The sequence below is a fragment of the Neolamprologus brichardi genome, chromosome 23 (genome assembly GCF_056152115.1).
Source record: "Neolamprologus brichardi isolate AB-2024 chromosome 23, ASM5615211v1, whole genome shotgun sequence".
In the NCBI taxonomy this organism is placed as follows: Eukaryota; Metazoa; Chordata; class Actinopteri; order Cichliformes; family Cichlidae; genus Neolamprologus; species Neolamprologus brichardi.
Genome location: NC_142125.1, coordinates 24,425,812 through 24,439,485, shown reverse-complemented (window position 1 = coordinate 24,439,485; position 13,674 = coordinate 24,425,812). Strand labels below are relative to the sequence as shown.

At 40.8% G+C, this 13,674-nt stretch overlaps 1 protein-coding gene across 2 annotated transcripts in view; it reads left to right on the top strand.

Moving 5' to 3' along the window:
* The window catches only part of si:ch211-246m6.5 (von Willebrand factor D and EGF domain-containing protein), a 40,141-nt gene extending 27,419 nt beyond the window's left edge, over positions 1-12,722 (top strand). The window contains exons 22-33 of one of the 2 annotated variants that reach the window (XM_035908558.2): positions 124-449; positions 537-1,038; positions 6,266-6,361; positions 6,437-6,532; positions 7,278-7,373; positions 7,670-7,765; positions 7,849-7,944; positions 8,365-8,460; positions 8,635-8,730; positions 9,632-9,727; positions 10,793-10,890; positions 12,085-12,722. In XM_035908558.2, the coding sequence (XP_035764451.2) occupies positions 124-449; positions 537-1,038; positions 6,266-6,361; positions 6,437-6,532; positions 7,278-7,373; positions 7,670-7,765; positions 7,849-7,944; positions 8,365-8,460; positions 8,635-8,730; positions 9,632-9,727; positions 10,793-10,890; positions 12,085-12,105 (1,715 nt within the window). In that variant the 3' untranslated portion in view covers positions 12,106-12,722. Of the gene's footprint in view, positions 1-123; positions 450-536; positions 1,039-6,265; positions 6,362-6,436; positions 6,533-7,277; positions 7,374-7,669; positions 7,766-7,848; positions 7,945-8,364; positions 8,461-8,634; positions 8,731-9,631; positions 9,728-10,792; positions 11,461-12,084 lie in introns of those variants that run through there. The other variant, XM_087835955.1, reaches the window with a different exon arrangement.
* The last annotated feature ends 952 nt before the right edge of the window (positions 12,723-13,674 follow it).

The window sequence follows — 13,674 nt, the reverse complement described above, 5'->3', positions numbered from 1 at the left end:
AGGTTCTGGAGTGTCCAAAAACTGTGTAGGAACAATATCCCAAGGGCAGTTGTATAAATTTTATGTATGATTGTATCATCAATGTGATATACAAGCTAATATGACCGTTATCCCTTTCCTCAGCATCCAATCACCTGCCTCAGCAGCAGACACCAGGCAAGTCCAGCCGATCCTCATATGGAAGTAGCAGCAGCAAAGTCGTCCATGTCCACCTACCCAACTTGCCCAACAGGTATGGTGTCAAGCACCTGTACTCATCCTTCATTAGGTCGCACCAAGTTACAGGATCAGATAGAGAGGGTGGCACAGGAAGAAGAGAGGCCATCATTTCTGCTGCGAGGGATGTCGCTGCAAATACTCACATCACACGTGCCAACCCTAGATCAGACACTGGGACATACGCCAGTGCCTCCAGGGAGATTGTCATGCCCCATGTAACAGTCTCCAAGGTGAGTTGGTAACTGTTCAAAGCATTAAAAGAAAATTGTACAGATGGACATTAAAGTCCATTTACTCACTTTATGATCATCTTCCAGAAGTCTGAAGGAGCTCTTACTGGTGCCACGCCTGTTAAAGTAACTGCCGCTGCACCTCGGCTCTCCATTCAGCCTGGAAGAGTAACGGCAGCTAAACAAACAACCCAGCCTCAGCTCAACCACCTGACATCCACCCAGATCAAACCCTGGACTCCACCAAGACCTGCCCTCCCACTTACAGCAGCCCTCACTTCTCTGTCGTACTCACTTTCTGAGTCTGAGTTCTCTGCAGACGGGGATGAAACTGAGCCAGGATCAGAGATGCCGAAGATTGTGCCAGTACTGACCCTCACAACACCCGACAAGGTCTATAGCTCCCTGGCACAAAGATCTACATCCAGCCAGTCATCAACTGGAAGTGGTACACTAGCTGACGAACATTTGATGGCTTGTGCAGAACGGCCATGTTTTCCTGGTGTCCAGTGTGAACCAGCCAAGGATGGGGGCTTCCGCTGTGGAAGGTGTCCAGTAGGATATACTGGAAATGGGCATACCTGTAAAGGTAAACCTGTTCTTTTTTTGATATCCATTATTATTCATATAAGATACAGCCATGAAAAAGAGTTTTCAACAGGACTCTTCTGCAGCAACCTTGTGTTAACTAAGTACACCCCATGAAATAGCTTAGCAGCAACATCATGAAGTAATCATATATGACTTAATTTGTCATGGTCACGTCACTGTGGATTACTGTGTTTCTGTTCATTGAGGTTTGAAGGTTTGTTAATGCACGACTATTATAAGGTCTGGCAAAAAAATTGGCAGGTTCAGGTTGGGGTCTGGACTTTGACTATTTTGATTCTATTTCTTTTCCAGCCATTCTGTTGCTGCTGTGCTTGGGATCATTGTCCTGTTAAATGACCCAGTTTTAGCCAAGCATTAGCTTTGACTCCAGAATTCTTCTGTATACAGAGGAGTTCATGGTGAACTCACTGATTGCAAGGTACCCAGGTCCGGGGGCTGGGAACAAGCCCAAATCATCACCCCTCTTGACAGTTCCGATGCAAATTTGCAAACCTAAAATTTGCAGCATGTTCAGTTGTATTATTGTAGGGTCTTTACTAGGGGTGCAACAATACTCGTATCGATATTGAACCGTTTGATACAGTGCTTTCGGTTCGGTACGCATATGTATCGAACAATACAAAATTTTTTATTTATTTTATCAACTTTTCTTCTGACGATGCTGTCTGTGTTGAGCGCTCAGTGGATCTGCGTTTGACTACTCCGCCTAGGCTGCACTGTCGAGTGCAGATTCACTGAGCGCAGCGCAAGCTAGCAAGACAGAAGCTAAGCTCGTTGCAACATGGCAACTGCCTCAACGATACCCGTAACGCTAAATTGAACCTCCCCCACCCTCATTCAGATCTGGCGTTTGGAACTGTTTTGGTTTTCATGTGAAGTATGACCCTGAAGGTAAGCGCGTCATGGACAAAAGTAAAACAGTATGTCGGATGTGCCACGCAATGCTCAATTGGTGGGAACTAGTGCGTTAGCACAGTTAGCTTGTTAACTTGTTGACGCCGTCCAGCCCCAAGCACGGGGCGATCCATGGTAACTCGTTAATGGAGATTTGCCGCGTTATGGCGTTAATGTCATTTTAACAAGATTAATGCTGACGGCACTAGTGGGAACACAACGAATATGACTGCACATTTACTCCGACATCATCCTAGTGCAAAGACAAGTGGAAGCAGACAAAAACAACAAGCACGCATGCTACAAACTTTACCCGAGTCATTTAGACAGCCGTTAGCACATGATTCTCCTTATGGGGACCTGATATGTTTAATATGCTGCTGAGAATATAGCCCAGAAGAAGCGTATAGTATAGCTTTTATTTTGGAAAGAGCCATTTCTCTGTAATAAACTCTCTTTTCCAAGGATGAGTGATTTCTCGATCAGATAGATTTATTATTTTATCATAGATTTATTTTTTTATTACTTTGTTGTTTCAGCAACATTAAATTTAAAAACTGTACTTTTGAGTTAAAATATATATTTCTAATTTTAATAAATGATAAATTAAAAAGGCATGAACATTTTTTGTATTGAAAAAATATCGAACCGTGACACCAAAGTACCGAACTGTGAATTTTGTGTATCGTTGCACCCCTAGTCTTTACCTTACAATATAAAGTGCTTTGAAGCATTTGCCGTTGTGATTTGGTGCTACATAAATAAAACTGAGTTGAATTGAACTCAATAGAGAGAAGAGGCTTTCCCTCGTCAAACCTTCCAAACAGGACATACTTGTTCCGTCTTTTACTAATTTTACTGTCATGAACTTTAACATTTAATAAGCTAACAGTATGGCTTGTAGAGTCCGAGGTGTAGATTTTGGGTCTTGTGCAGTTTCTCTGAGCACTGCACAGTCTGACCTTGGAGTGAATTTGCTGGTACATGGGGTCCTGGGAAGATTGGCAGCTGTCTTTAATCTTTCTCACGTTCTAATGTAAAACGATAGATTTCAACACTTGCTACACATAAACTGCCGAAACTTCTGCTTTTATAGAGATGCTCACACTTGATGGTGAGAAGTTAATCAGGTGTATTTGATTACCAGCATCTCGCTGTTACTTACCCTCTGAGCTCCTATAGAAGTAGTAAAGTAGTTGGTTTCAAAGGACTCTATAGAGTTCTGTAATAAACTTTCTTCTTTACATGACTGTAGATCCAGTCATGACTTCATACAATTATACAAAAGAAAAACCAAAATATGGCATAAATGGGCACTGTCATCTTGTGCCATCAACATTATTTACAATTAGAGAATGTGTAGTGTTGACTGCGTAGCCAAAATGTGACAATATAGTAAAGTAAAGAAGTAAATGTAGCCCATTGGCCACCAGTGATGGGAATAACGGCGTTACTAACGGCATTACTTTTTTCAGTAACAAGTAATCTAACTAATTACTATTACGGTCGCGTTACTATTTTTCAACAAACAGACGGTTGAAGCTGTGTTCAGCTTACCGCATCTTATATCAGTTGCACGGAAGTAGCTGTAATCTGGGCGCTACAGCTTTGAGCAGCTGCGCGCGCTCCCATGGGCGGCAATCAGTTTCTGGTAGACGATCACTTTTTGGTACAACACCTGGAGCTAAGGGGACAAAACAGCCGCACGAGTGCTGCTGTTTGACTGAGGAAGAATAAAGTAGTCGTGAGTAGTGAGCCAATCACATGACCACTTCAAGATGACAAAGCAACAAGGTGATATATACCAGTTTATAATTGTGCTGATAGGCCACGTAAAACCAGAGTCATGATAAACAATATGTACGCGGCATTTTTTCCTCAATAGTTTCATCACGTTTACTGTGTAAGGACAGCGCTAGCAAGCACTCTCTGCTTATGAGCAAAAAATTTAATTTCGTTTTGGTGGAAAAATGCACCATGTCGACCAATCAAAAAATGATATGGCAACATGACATTTGGTTGATTAGGAATAGGGGGAAGTTTTAGGAGTGATGGCGAGAGAGAGAGAGAGAGACAGCAGAAAGAGAGAGAGAGAGAGTTTTGAGAGATTTGTGCCGTTTAGCGTGTTTGGGGTGTGTAGTTAATGTGTTGTCTTGTGTAGTTAGTGTGTAGTGTTGTGGATAGTTTTGTGTTGTGTGTCAGAACAATGAGGCGACTGCTGTCTCCAGGTAGAAACAGGAGTGATACACCTGCTGCTGTCAGACCTGCAGGTATCAGGCTGTGATGTTCTCCTTTATAATGGACAGAAATATTTGGAGTGGCACAAATAATTTGTGGCATCTTATTGAATGCAGAACAGCTGATTGTTCTGTAAATAGTTTGAAATGGTTATTAAAAAAGGGGTAAAAGGTAAATGGCTGCAAATAACTTTGTTGTTTGCAAAACTTGTGCATATGATTTTAAAAATGACAATTTATATTTGCATTTAAAGCTATGAAATATGATTCATTAAACATGTTTGTAGTTGTTACAGTAAAAAATATAACTTTTTCTACTCTGATTTTATGTTTTTGTCTGATTTTAGATCAATTGTGTTAATACAGTTATACAGCAATAGTTACTTTCCAAGTAATTAATTACTTTTAGAATCTTGTAACTCAGTTACTAACTCAGCTACTTTTTTGAAGAAGTAACTTGCCCAACACTGTTGGCCACAGTCTTGACTTGTCTGGTTAGTGCTCGTGAAAACTCCCAGTACTACAGCAAAACTACTAATTATACATGCCAGGTATAACCCCAAACAAATCTCTCTTTCTCTTTCTGTCTTGGTATGTAGTAGAGATGGACCGATCCGATATTACGTATCGGTATCGGTCTGATACTGACCTAAATTACTGGATTGGATATCGGAGAGAAATAAAAAATGTAATGATCCATTAAATATCAAAAAAGCACCTCACAAAACTTGCGACATGGCATAACTCGGCTCATAACCATAGCACGTCGGAGCAGTATGCAGCACGTCATAGAGCGGCTGTGGCGTGCGAGACCTGTTGGCGGTCTGGTTGAGCATTTGGAGCCTCGCTGCCAAACCGGCATTTCATCTCCGAGAAAGTTATCCTAGAAAGAAGTAAAGCAAGTATGTAAGTTCATCTCTGAATGTTTGTAAAGCATTCCAGCGTTAAGCTTAACAACCGATATATGGAGCAACTGCCTCTTCTCTCTCCCTCCCTCTCCTGCTGCTACTTCAATTGTGAAACTGATCAATGATCAGCTGATCGGCTTTTCTGTCGTGAGTCCGTCTCTCTTGTTTGTTTATTGCTCACTTCGCGCCAGAAAGAGGAAACCAGTGGCTGAACAACAGCAGCACGTTTAACCTTGATAAGCTGTTGTTAGAATTTATTTAATATTACTTTCTACACCAGGATCTTTTTCTACGTAGCTGACGGCTGGTAACTCTGCAGGGGCGGGTCTAGCAAAGTTTAGCCAGGGGGGCCAATAGGGCATGAACAGGGAAAAGGGGGCACAAAGACATGCTTTTCTTTCTTATTCTCATTTAAAATGTCGAGCTTTTAATAAATAATTATCTGAATCTTACACCCAAAGTTTTAATGTGATGTAAAATGTATAGAAGTCCATTACTGCATATAGTAACTGTTAAGTCTAATATACCCTAGTAAGCTATAGTACTTTTTCCTTTGGGAAGGTACGATCTGTGCAGTCTGCAATTCTGTTGAAGAAAGATGTTGAATCTATTTAATTATTCTTGAAAAATAATTGATTTCTGTGCATTTGTTTTGACACTGCATCAAATTAAAGTTGATTACGTCGATTAAGCATCATGAGGTGGAGGGTGGTTCCCTTTTTTATTTATTTGCTGGGAGTTTGGAACCCTATTAGTTAGGTTGCTTACTCTTTAAAATACCAGAATAGGGAGGATGGAGCAGGTTTAAGGTTATTAGATTGATCAGTATTGTTGAACTATGAAATATTTTGGGTGCAGTGTATTTTTTGCATACAGGTATAACAGAATAGCTTTAGTGATTTTTTGTTTTTTTTAACTTGAGTATGAACTTATACAAAATGCAGCAAGATATTTAAAAAACTGTTTTATTGATTAAAAAACACACTATATCGGATTCATATCGGTATCGGCAGATATCCAAATTTATGATATCGGTATCGGACATGAAAAATTGGTATGTGCCATCTCTAGTATGTAGTCCATATGCCACAAAAGAGAAACCAGTCTAATAGAAAAATATATGTAGGTTTAACATCTTAACGCTCCTCCCCATCTGTGCTTCAAGCTGTTTGCAGGCATGCATGCGGTAGGAACATGGAGTGTGCTGCGCCCAACACATGCCGCTGCAAACCAGGCTACACTGGATCTAGCTGCCAAAAAGGTAAAAAGCAATAGCATTAGAATTTATTTTTTAATAATTTAAGTCTAAAATAATTGTTTTCCTGTATTATATTAGCCATCTGTGATCCGGAGTGCAAGAATGGTGGGGTTTGCATTGCACCAAATGTTTGCCAGTGTCTCAGAGGATACCATGGAGAGACTTGTCAGGAAGGTAAAGTTTGCTTCTGTTTCCAAGTTAATCCAGTCAAGGATCTATTTAATGCGAATTTTTAGTATAACATACTGAGACAATGAAATAATTAAAGGCTTAAAACTTAAGAATGATTAACTTTTATAATAGCTTATAAATTCTTCAACTACCTCTGGTAGCTGCTATGAAGCTCACTTAACCATTAAGTAATACTGTAAATAGCACCACCTCATGTATACAAGTAACAACCTGAGGTGATGAAAAATGAAGTGACAAACACTACACTTCCTCTAATGTCCACTTGAGGGACATGGACTGTAAATCCAAATTTACAGCAGAAATAAAAATATTTACAGCCTAAAATGAAAACCATTTCTTTATAAGCAACCCAGTTAAACTGTATTAAGGCTTAAAATTACACAGGGTTCAGTGAATACAGGCGCTAGCCGTCACTTTAGTTAATCAGAGTCATTTAAGTGGACCTCTGGACTATGTTTATGGTGTTGGTGCCTGTTGGGGCATTTTTAGTAGACAGGTAATATGGTTTGCTGTGCAGTCCCACATGTTCTGTGAATTGTCATTATTTTATCTTTTTGTTACTTAATGCTAATTAGCGGGTATGTATTTTATATAGGCCTCAAAATAGGTCTTCACAAACCAATGACTGATGTGACAGTGGTTATGTCCACTTTTATTTACAGTCTATAAGAGCATGCACTGAAAATATGTCGGTATTACATCTCATTTCTAAACTCCATGTGTGCAGCCTTGTGCAGGTCACCATGCGAAAATGGAGGCACCTGTGTGGGACTGCAGACCTGCTCCTGTCCTTACGGGTTTGTTGGTCCTCGATGTGAAACAAGTGAGTTTACTTCTTTTATATCAATATCAGTGAAGATCTTTTAAAACAGCAGTACATTTGTATACATTGTTCTTTTGTTTCTGGTAATTCTTTCTAATTTTACGGTCTTAATTTACAATATTTTTTTAAAAACGTTTTCTTTCATAACTGTTATTGTGGTCTCTTCCTGTTAAAAGGGAGGTCTTCCTCCCCCCTTTCACTAAGATTTTGTGGCCTTGACACGTCAAGGCCACAAGATCAACATAAAAATTCACTGAATTGAATTAAATAAATGTGTTTTTTTTTGTTGGTTGCAGTGGTGTGTAGCCGTCACTGTCAAAACGGAGGCCAGTGTGCATCTCCAGATGAGTGCATGTGTACACCAGGCTGGACTGGACCGTCCTGTGAGACCGGTGAGTTGTGTTACTCATGCTGTAGGAGGCAAAGATCTGATTTAAGTTTAGGGTAAAGTTTAACTGCAAATTTTGTTTTCCAGCTCTCTGCTCCCCTGTCTGTCTGAACGGAGGTTTGTGTGTTCGACCGAATACCTGCGAGTGTCCTCACGGTTTCTACGGTGCACACTGTCAGAACGGTAAATCTACAGCAGGCTAGATTCAAAGCTAAAAGTGTCTTTTAAAAAAGCATCTACATTTGGAGCTATTCTGCTTTTACCTTTTTCAAAATCACAAAAATGCTGCTTTAGTGGTTGATTCTCATATTAAACATGACCCGTTTTTCAAATAATCAAGTTATGTATGTGTAGTGTATTAATAGAGACTGTTTATCCTAATACTGACATTACAGATGTCTGTTGGTGAGGACTAGCCAATCAGAAGAAAGCTAGCTTAAATGGGGAGGGGCTAAGAGGCCTTGTTTCAGAAAGAAGATGAGCTGAGGGGCCCAGTAGAAGATAATTAAGGATTATTTTGAGCTGTTAATCATGCAAAGCTACTGGAGTGCAATAATATAGGAAAAACAGGACTTTTACTCTAATATGGTTTTTCTCCTCCAGCTGTCTGCAACCCTCCCTGTAAAAATGGTGGTCTGTGTATGAGAAACAACGTCTGCTCATGTCTGCAGGGATACACGGGGAGACGGTGTGAGAGAAGTAAGCGCTTCTTCTTCATCTCCTGGTCATCTTCCTTGTCTGCAGATGCTCCAGTTATTTTAATTATCACTCTTGTGTCACTTTAATTTCCAGATTGTGTGCTTTTACTGTCATGTTTTGGACAAACTAAAGAATTAATTGATTAAAACTGTCTCCCTCATTCCTCATCTCCAGGTGTGTGTGAGCCCATGTGCATGAACGGCGGGCGGTGCGTTGGTCCAGATGTTTGTGATTGTCTGTCCGGTTGGCGAGGGAAGAGATGTGACAAACGTACGTGTAATGATCCGTAACGCTCAGGCAGACATGAACACCTGAACACTTCTTCTGCTCTCTTCTTATGTTGACCTACAGTCAGAGTACAGCCTCTTTCACTTCTAAGGTTTTACATGTTTGGGGATAAAAAACATCCTTAGCAGAACTGGAAATGAGGTAAATACAACCTCAGATGAAAAACATCATTAAATAAGAACATATTTTTGCTCAGTTTAAGGTCCTTGCTTCACCCATGCTCCACGTCTCCAATAAGTTTCATGAAATTCTGCTCTGTAGTTTTTGTGAGGTGACAAACAACACAGCAAACGTTCCTCGGTTCTCGCCTTGCTTTCGTGCCGACCTCCTGAGCACACGGCGAGTTTCTCAGACTGACCTGGAGTCATGAGAGCAGCTCCAGGCTCTGCTGACAGACACCTCCGCAGAGGTGCTTCACATGTGGAAACCATCAGGTGTAGTGCCTGCAGAGTTTCACTTGACTGACCTTTGACCCTCGCAGAGTGGTAACAGTTACCTAAGAGACAGAAGTTCAAAAGAAGAAGAGATGAATTACAGATAAGTGTTACCTGCTGACTTGCTCAAGCTTTCTTAGGAAAACTGTTGTTACCCTCAAGTCCTACTCCGGTCGAAGTGATTTAAATATGTCATCAGAGTGAAGGCGGGGCTCTGTGTGGACTTCTGTGACCACAAAGACCACATGACACATCCTTCAGTTGGACTCCAGCTGTGAGAGCCGTGGCTGTGTGCTGTGATTGACATTGGGTGTGAGCACAGCCCTGCACCTCAGCTATTTAAAAATGTATATGTCAATTTGTTCATTTACATTATGTATTAAGTGAATGAAAAACAGAACAAATATTTGATGATGTTCAGAGCTTTCTGTCATCGTGTGTCCTCTCAGCCAGCTGTCTGCAGAAGTGTCTGAATGGAGGCGAGTGCGTCGGTCCAAACACCTGCCACTGCGCCCCAGGGTGGCATGGCACGCTGTGTCAGATCCGTGAGTCTCAAAACCAAACACACACTCATAGGTACACTAGAGGGACAACAATAAGACAACCTTCAAAACAGGAAAGGCCTTACAGGTGAAGGACACTCACAGCTTTTCCTTCCTCATCTGCTTTTTTTTTTTACTACTTTTGCCTTTGGCTAGCCTCAGTGTCATTTCTGGTAGCAGTAGTGACACTGAGGCTGGACCTGGACCCTAAAGAGGTTGCACAGGTAGTCCAACTCCTCCAGGACGCCACATCAATACATGCCATTGTCAGAAAGTTTGCTGTGTCCAGGATCATGTAGGAGATCCCAGGACACAAACAGTTACTTTAGTTTAGGGTCTGATGTGTTATAGTGCAGGACGTTAGGCTGCCTGTAACATCGTTCAGCATGAACAGCTTGGTGGTGGGTCAGTCATGGTCTGGGGAGGAATATCCCACAGACTGCCATGAAGTCCTTGGACTGACTGTCAGACCATATAATGGCGCAGTGAGTCCCGGGTTGCTCCTGGTGCGCGACAAAGCCCAGCCTCATGTGGTGAGAACAGGCAGGATGCATGGAGGACGTAGGCATCGATACCATTGACTCGTTGTCACACTCATCTGACCTAAATCCAACAGAACTCCTCTTGGACATTATGTTTTGGTCCATCTGACACCACAAGGTTGCTCCTCAGACTGGGACACCATCCAAGGTTCCATGTTGTCAGTCTTGCATAAAAACTACAGAGAACAGTTTTGAGTTGTTGCAATGAAATTCCAAGAAACGGGATCAGCCCACTGCATCATTTCTTCACTCTGGTTTTCAGGGTGTCTTTGAATTCAGCCCTTGTAGGTTGATCATTTTCATTTCTGTCAAATGACGTGGCAGTCCATGTCAGTACAGATATGTTTCTCTCACAGGCCCACTAAATATAAAGTAAGAGCTTTTTTTTTTTTTATCTCATTTTGTTTCAGAAATGTTTTCTTTGTGCCTTGAATGATAAACTTCAGATGGGATCTTACAGAGAACGTTGTAGCAGGACTGATTTATTTGATCTTCTAACTGTGTATCTGTTGCTGTTGTGTCTCAGCTCTCTGTGAGCAGAAGTGTCTGTACGGCAGTCGCTGCATCCGGCCGAATGTCTGCGCCTGCCAGAATGGATTCTCGGGGTCGTTCTGCTCCAGGAGGGTAAGAACTGAACCTGGAGCCTCAGTTTAAAGAGGAGAGGACCTACTTGTTAAGTGTTTTCTGTGTTTTGGCCTCTTATTTGTTCCTCCTTGTTTGGAGGAACGTCACTTTTTCCAGACTGTCAGATTCACAGATGAGAGACAGAAGACTCACATGAAGAAAAACAGAAACACAGTCCGTCCTCATGAACTGGCCACTTACAGACGATGATGTATTGAAGCTCGGGGATCAAAGCCAAACACTGCTCTATATGTTTGGATTTTACAAGCTGCAGTTCATTGCCACAGTCCAGCCTCACGTTACAATCACATGTCATGTATCATTGTTATTATTTTTCAAACTGCCCAGTAACTGAAGCTGTTTTGTTTGTTTTGCACCAGCTGGAGGACAGACAAAGTGCAGGAATTTCAGCAGAGAAAGACATACAAAAGCTCTGCATGAGAATCTTTAAAGAGGAAGTCAGGAGTTAAGGAGGTTTGGAGGATGAGCAGGAGTGTTAGGTTAGGCCAATGGTTCCCAAAGTTTTTTTGCTGGGCCCCCCTTTGTTTTACAAGAAAAAAAAAATTACGTGTGGACGAGGAATACAGAGTTTGTCACGCAACGTCAAAGTTATGTGCCTTTTTTCACATTTACATGAGATGAATTGCAGAATGACAGATAGAGACAAAATACTGTTACTGTTAATCTGACTATCATCAGGTTTTACACGCTTACATATACACACGCAGTTACTGTCCCTCCATTTACAAAAGCAGAGGCGTCACGGTGTGATTATTGGATTATTATTGGAAATCAGAATGATAATTATTCCCAGGGGAAATTGTTTTGGTACAACAGAACTCTATATTTTAAAAAACATGTAAAAAATAGTAGTGAAAAAGTAAAACTAAGGCATTCAAAGTGCCACGGTGAATTAAAATGAAATATTCAAAAGTTAAAACAATATTATTTACAGTATAGAAAAGATATACAAGATATAAAAAAAACAGAGGAATGCCAAAAGTCTTAATAGAGACGATGCAGATAAAATGGCAGAAAATAGAAGTTAAGACAAAACAAAGACAAAAAAAGTACAAAAAGTGAAAATAATCAAGTGTAGGGAGATAAAACACCAACTAAAAGATACAAAATAAGGTTAAATTTCTGCTGTGTAGTTATCCAGCCTCATGTTTTTATTTGTTTTGTTTTTTCCAGCTGCCTATCACACGAGGCTGATACCAAACAGCTGGCGGTAAAACCCTCAGGTGATCTGGAAAGCACCACAACGTAATCAGACTCCAAAGGTCACCATCAGCTGAGCTTAGCATGGAAACTAGTGATGCCGACATACAAGACGGAGAAAAAGGCAGCTTATCCCTCGTTTTTGTGCTAAGCTAACACGTGGACAACCTGTTTTATGTTTGTTTGTTTTGGGGAATTGGTCAAACCGATGAGAAATTGCTCTTAAGCTGCAGAGGAAAACTATTTTCCAGACTTGATTAACATCTAAAACCTACACAACCTACACTTCAGAAAGGAAAAATCCTCACCTGAGGTTCAACATTATTTGCAGTCCCAACACTAAAAGATATTTTGTCACCCTAACACATTAACACGTCCTCAGAGTTTAACTGTGCTGACTCATTAGGTTCTTTCACTCATTTACAGCAGTTTACTGTAAATCTTCAGGGTTTGTCCTTTTCACCGTGAATCCAAACCTCAGTAAGAGTATTTATTTATTTACTTGGTTGTTTTATATTGTCACATATTTGCTGTTGTATATTTCTTAATCAGTGTATAATCTGTTATTTCTTATCAAAGCATTGGCTACTGGCTGTTTTGTAAGAAAATAAAGCTCCTTTAGAGGTACCGCTTCTTGTCCTTCCTAATAACCTGAATATATATGGAAGCAGGGGCGTCTCCAGGAATTTTTAGATGGGGTGGCACAAGAACCGGGGGGGGGGGGGGGGGGGGGGGGTATTTATTAATACCAAACCAAATCACTTATATGTAATTGAAAATTCAGCAACTTGTAATGATTTAGACTGTGGACAGACTTCCTGCTTCTATAAAAATTGATTAGGTGTGTCATGTAACAAAATGGGTGGCTCCATATTTATATGAGTTTAAGAGTAAATAAGTCTACAGTTGTATTTACTATGGTGCATGGAAGAGAAAAAGGCTGTTTCCCAGAAAAAATGGCTTCCGGAAGGAATTTAGAGGAGGCACCTGAGGCCCTCCCCTTAGCTACGTCCCTGGTGTATTTTTAACTTGATGATGCTTTTAATTTGTTAATTTCCTTACAGGTACCTTCTGTAATTAAGCTTTGTTGAATTCAAGATTTTGTTTTCTTTCTTTTATTTTTTAACCACGGGGGCAGCATTTTACCTGCTGCTTAACTTCTGGCAGACTTTCATTGCAAATAAGAACGTCTGAAAGGGGTGTCTGGCAAAATAAGGGTTTGCTGACTCACTGCACCATCTTCAGGTACAAGATGGTATTACATGAATGTACAGCCCAGCCCTAGTTCAGCTCTAGTTTTTATCTCTACAACACAACACATAGACACTTTGGAAATAAACTCTCCAGTTGTTCCTTCCCATTTTGCTGATTGTTTAGTTAATTATGTAAACTTTTAAACTATTTTTAAAGATAAGGCTTTACAATAGGTACTTTGGCTGAGAGCAGCAGCAGAGAGGCATTTGACTTTGCTGCAGGGGCCAGACAAGTTCACAGCCAGCAGGACGGGGCAACAAAGGCTGCGAGGAAAGGAGGATTAAGAGATTAATGAGGTTGCATTAGCTC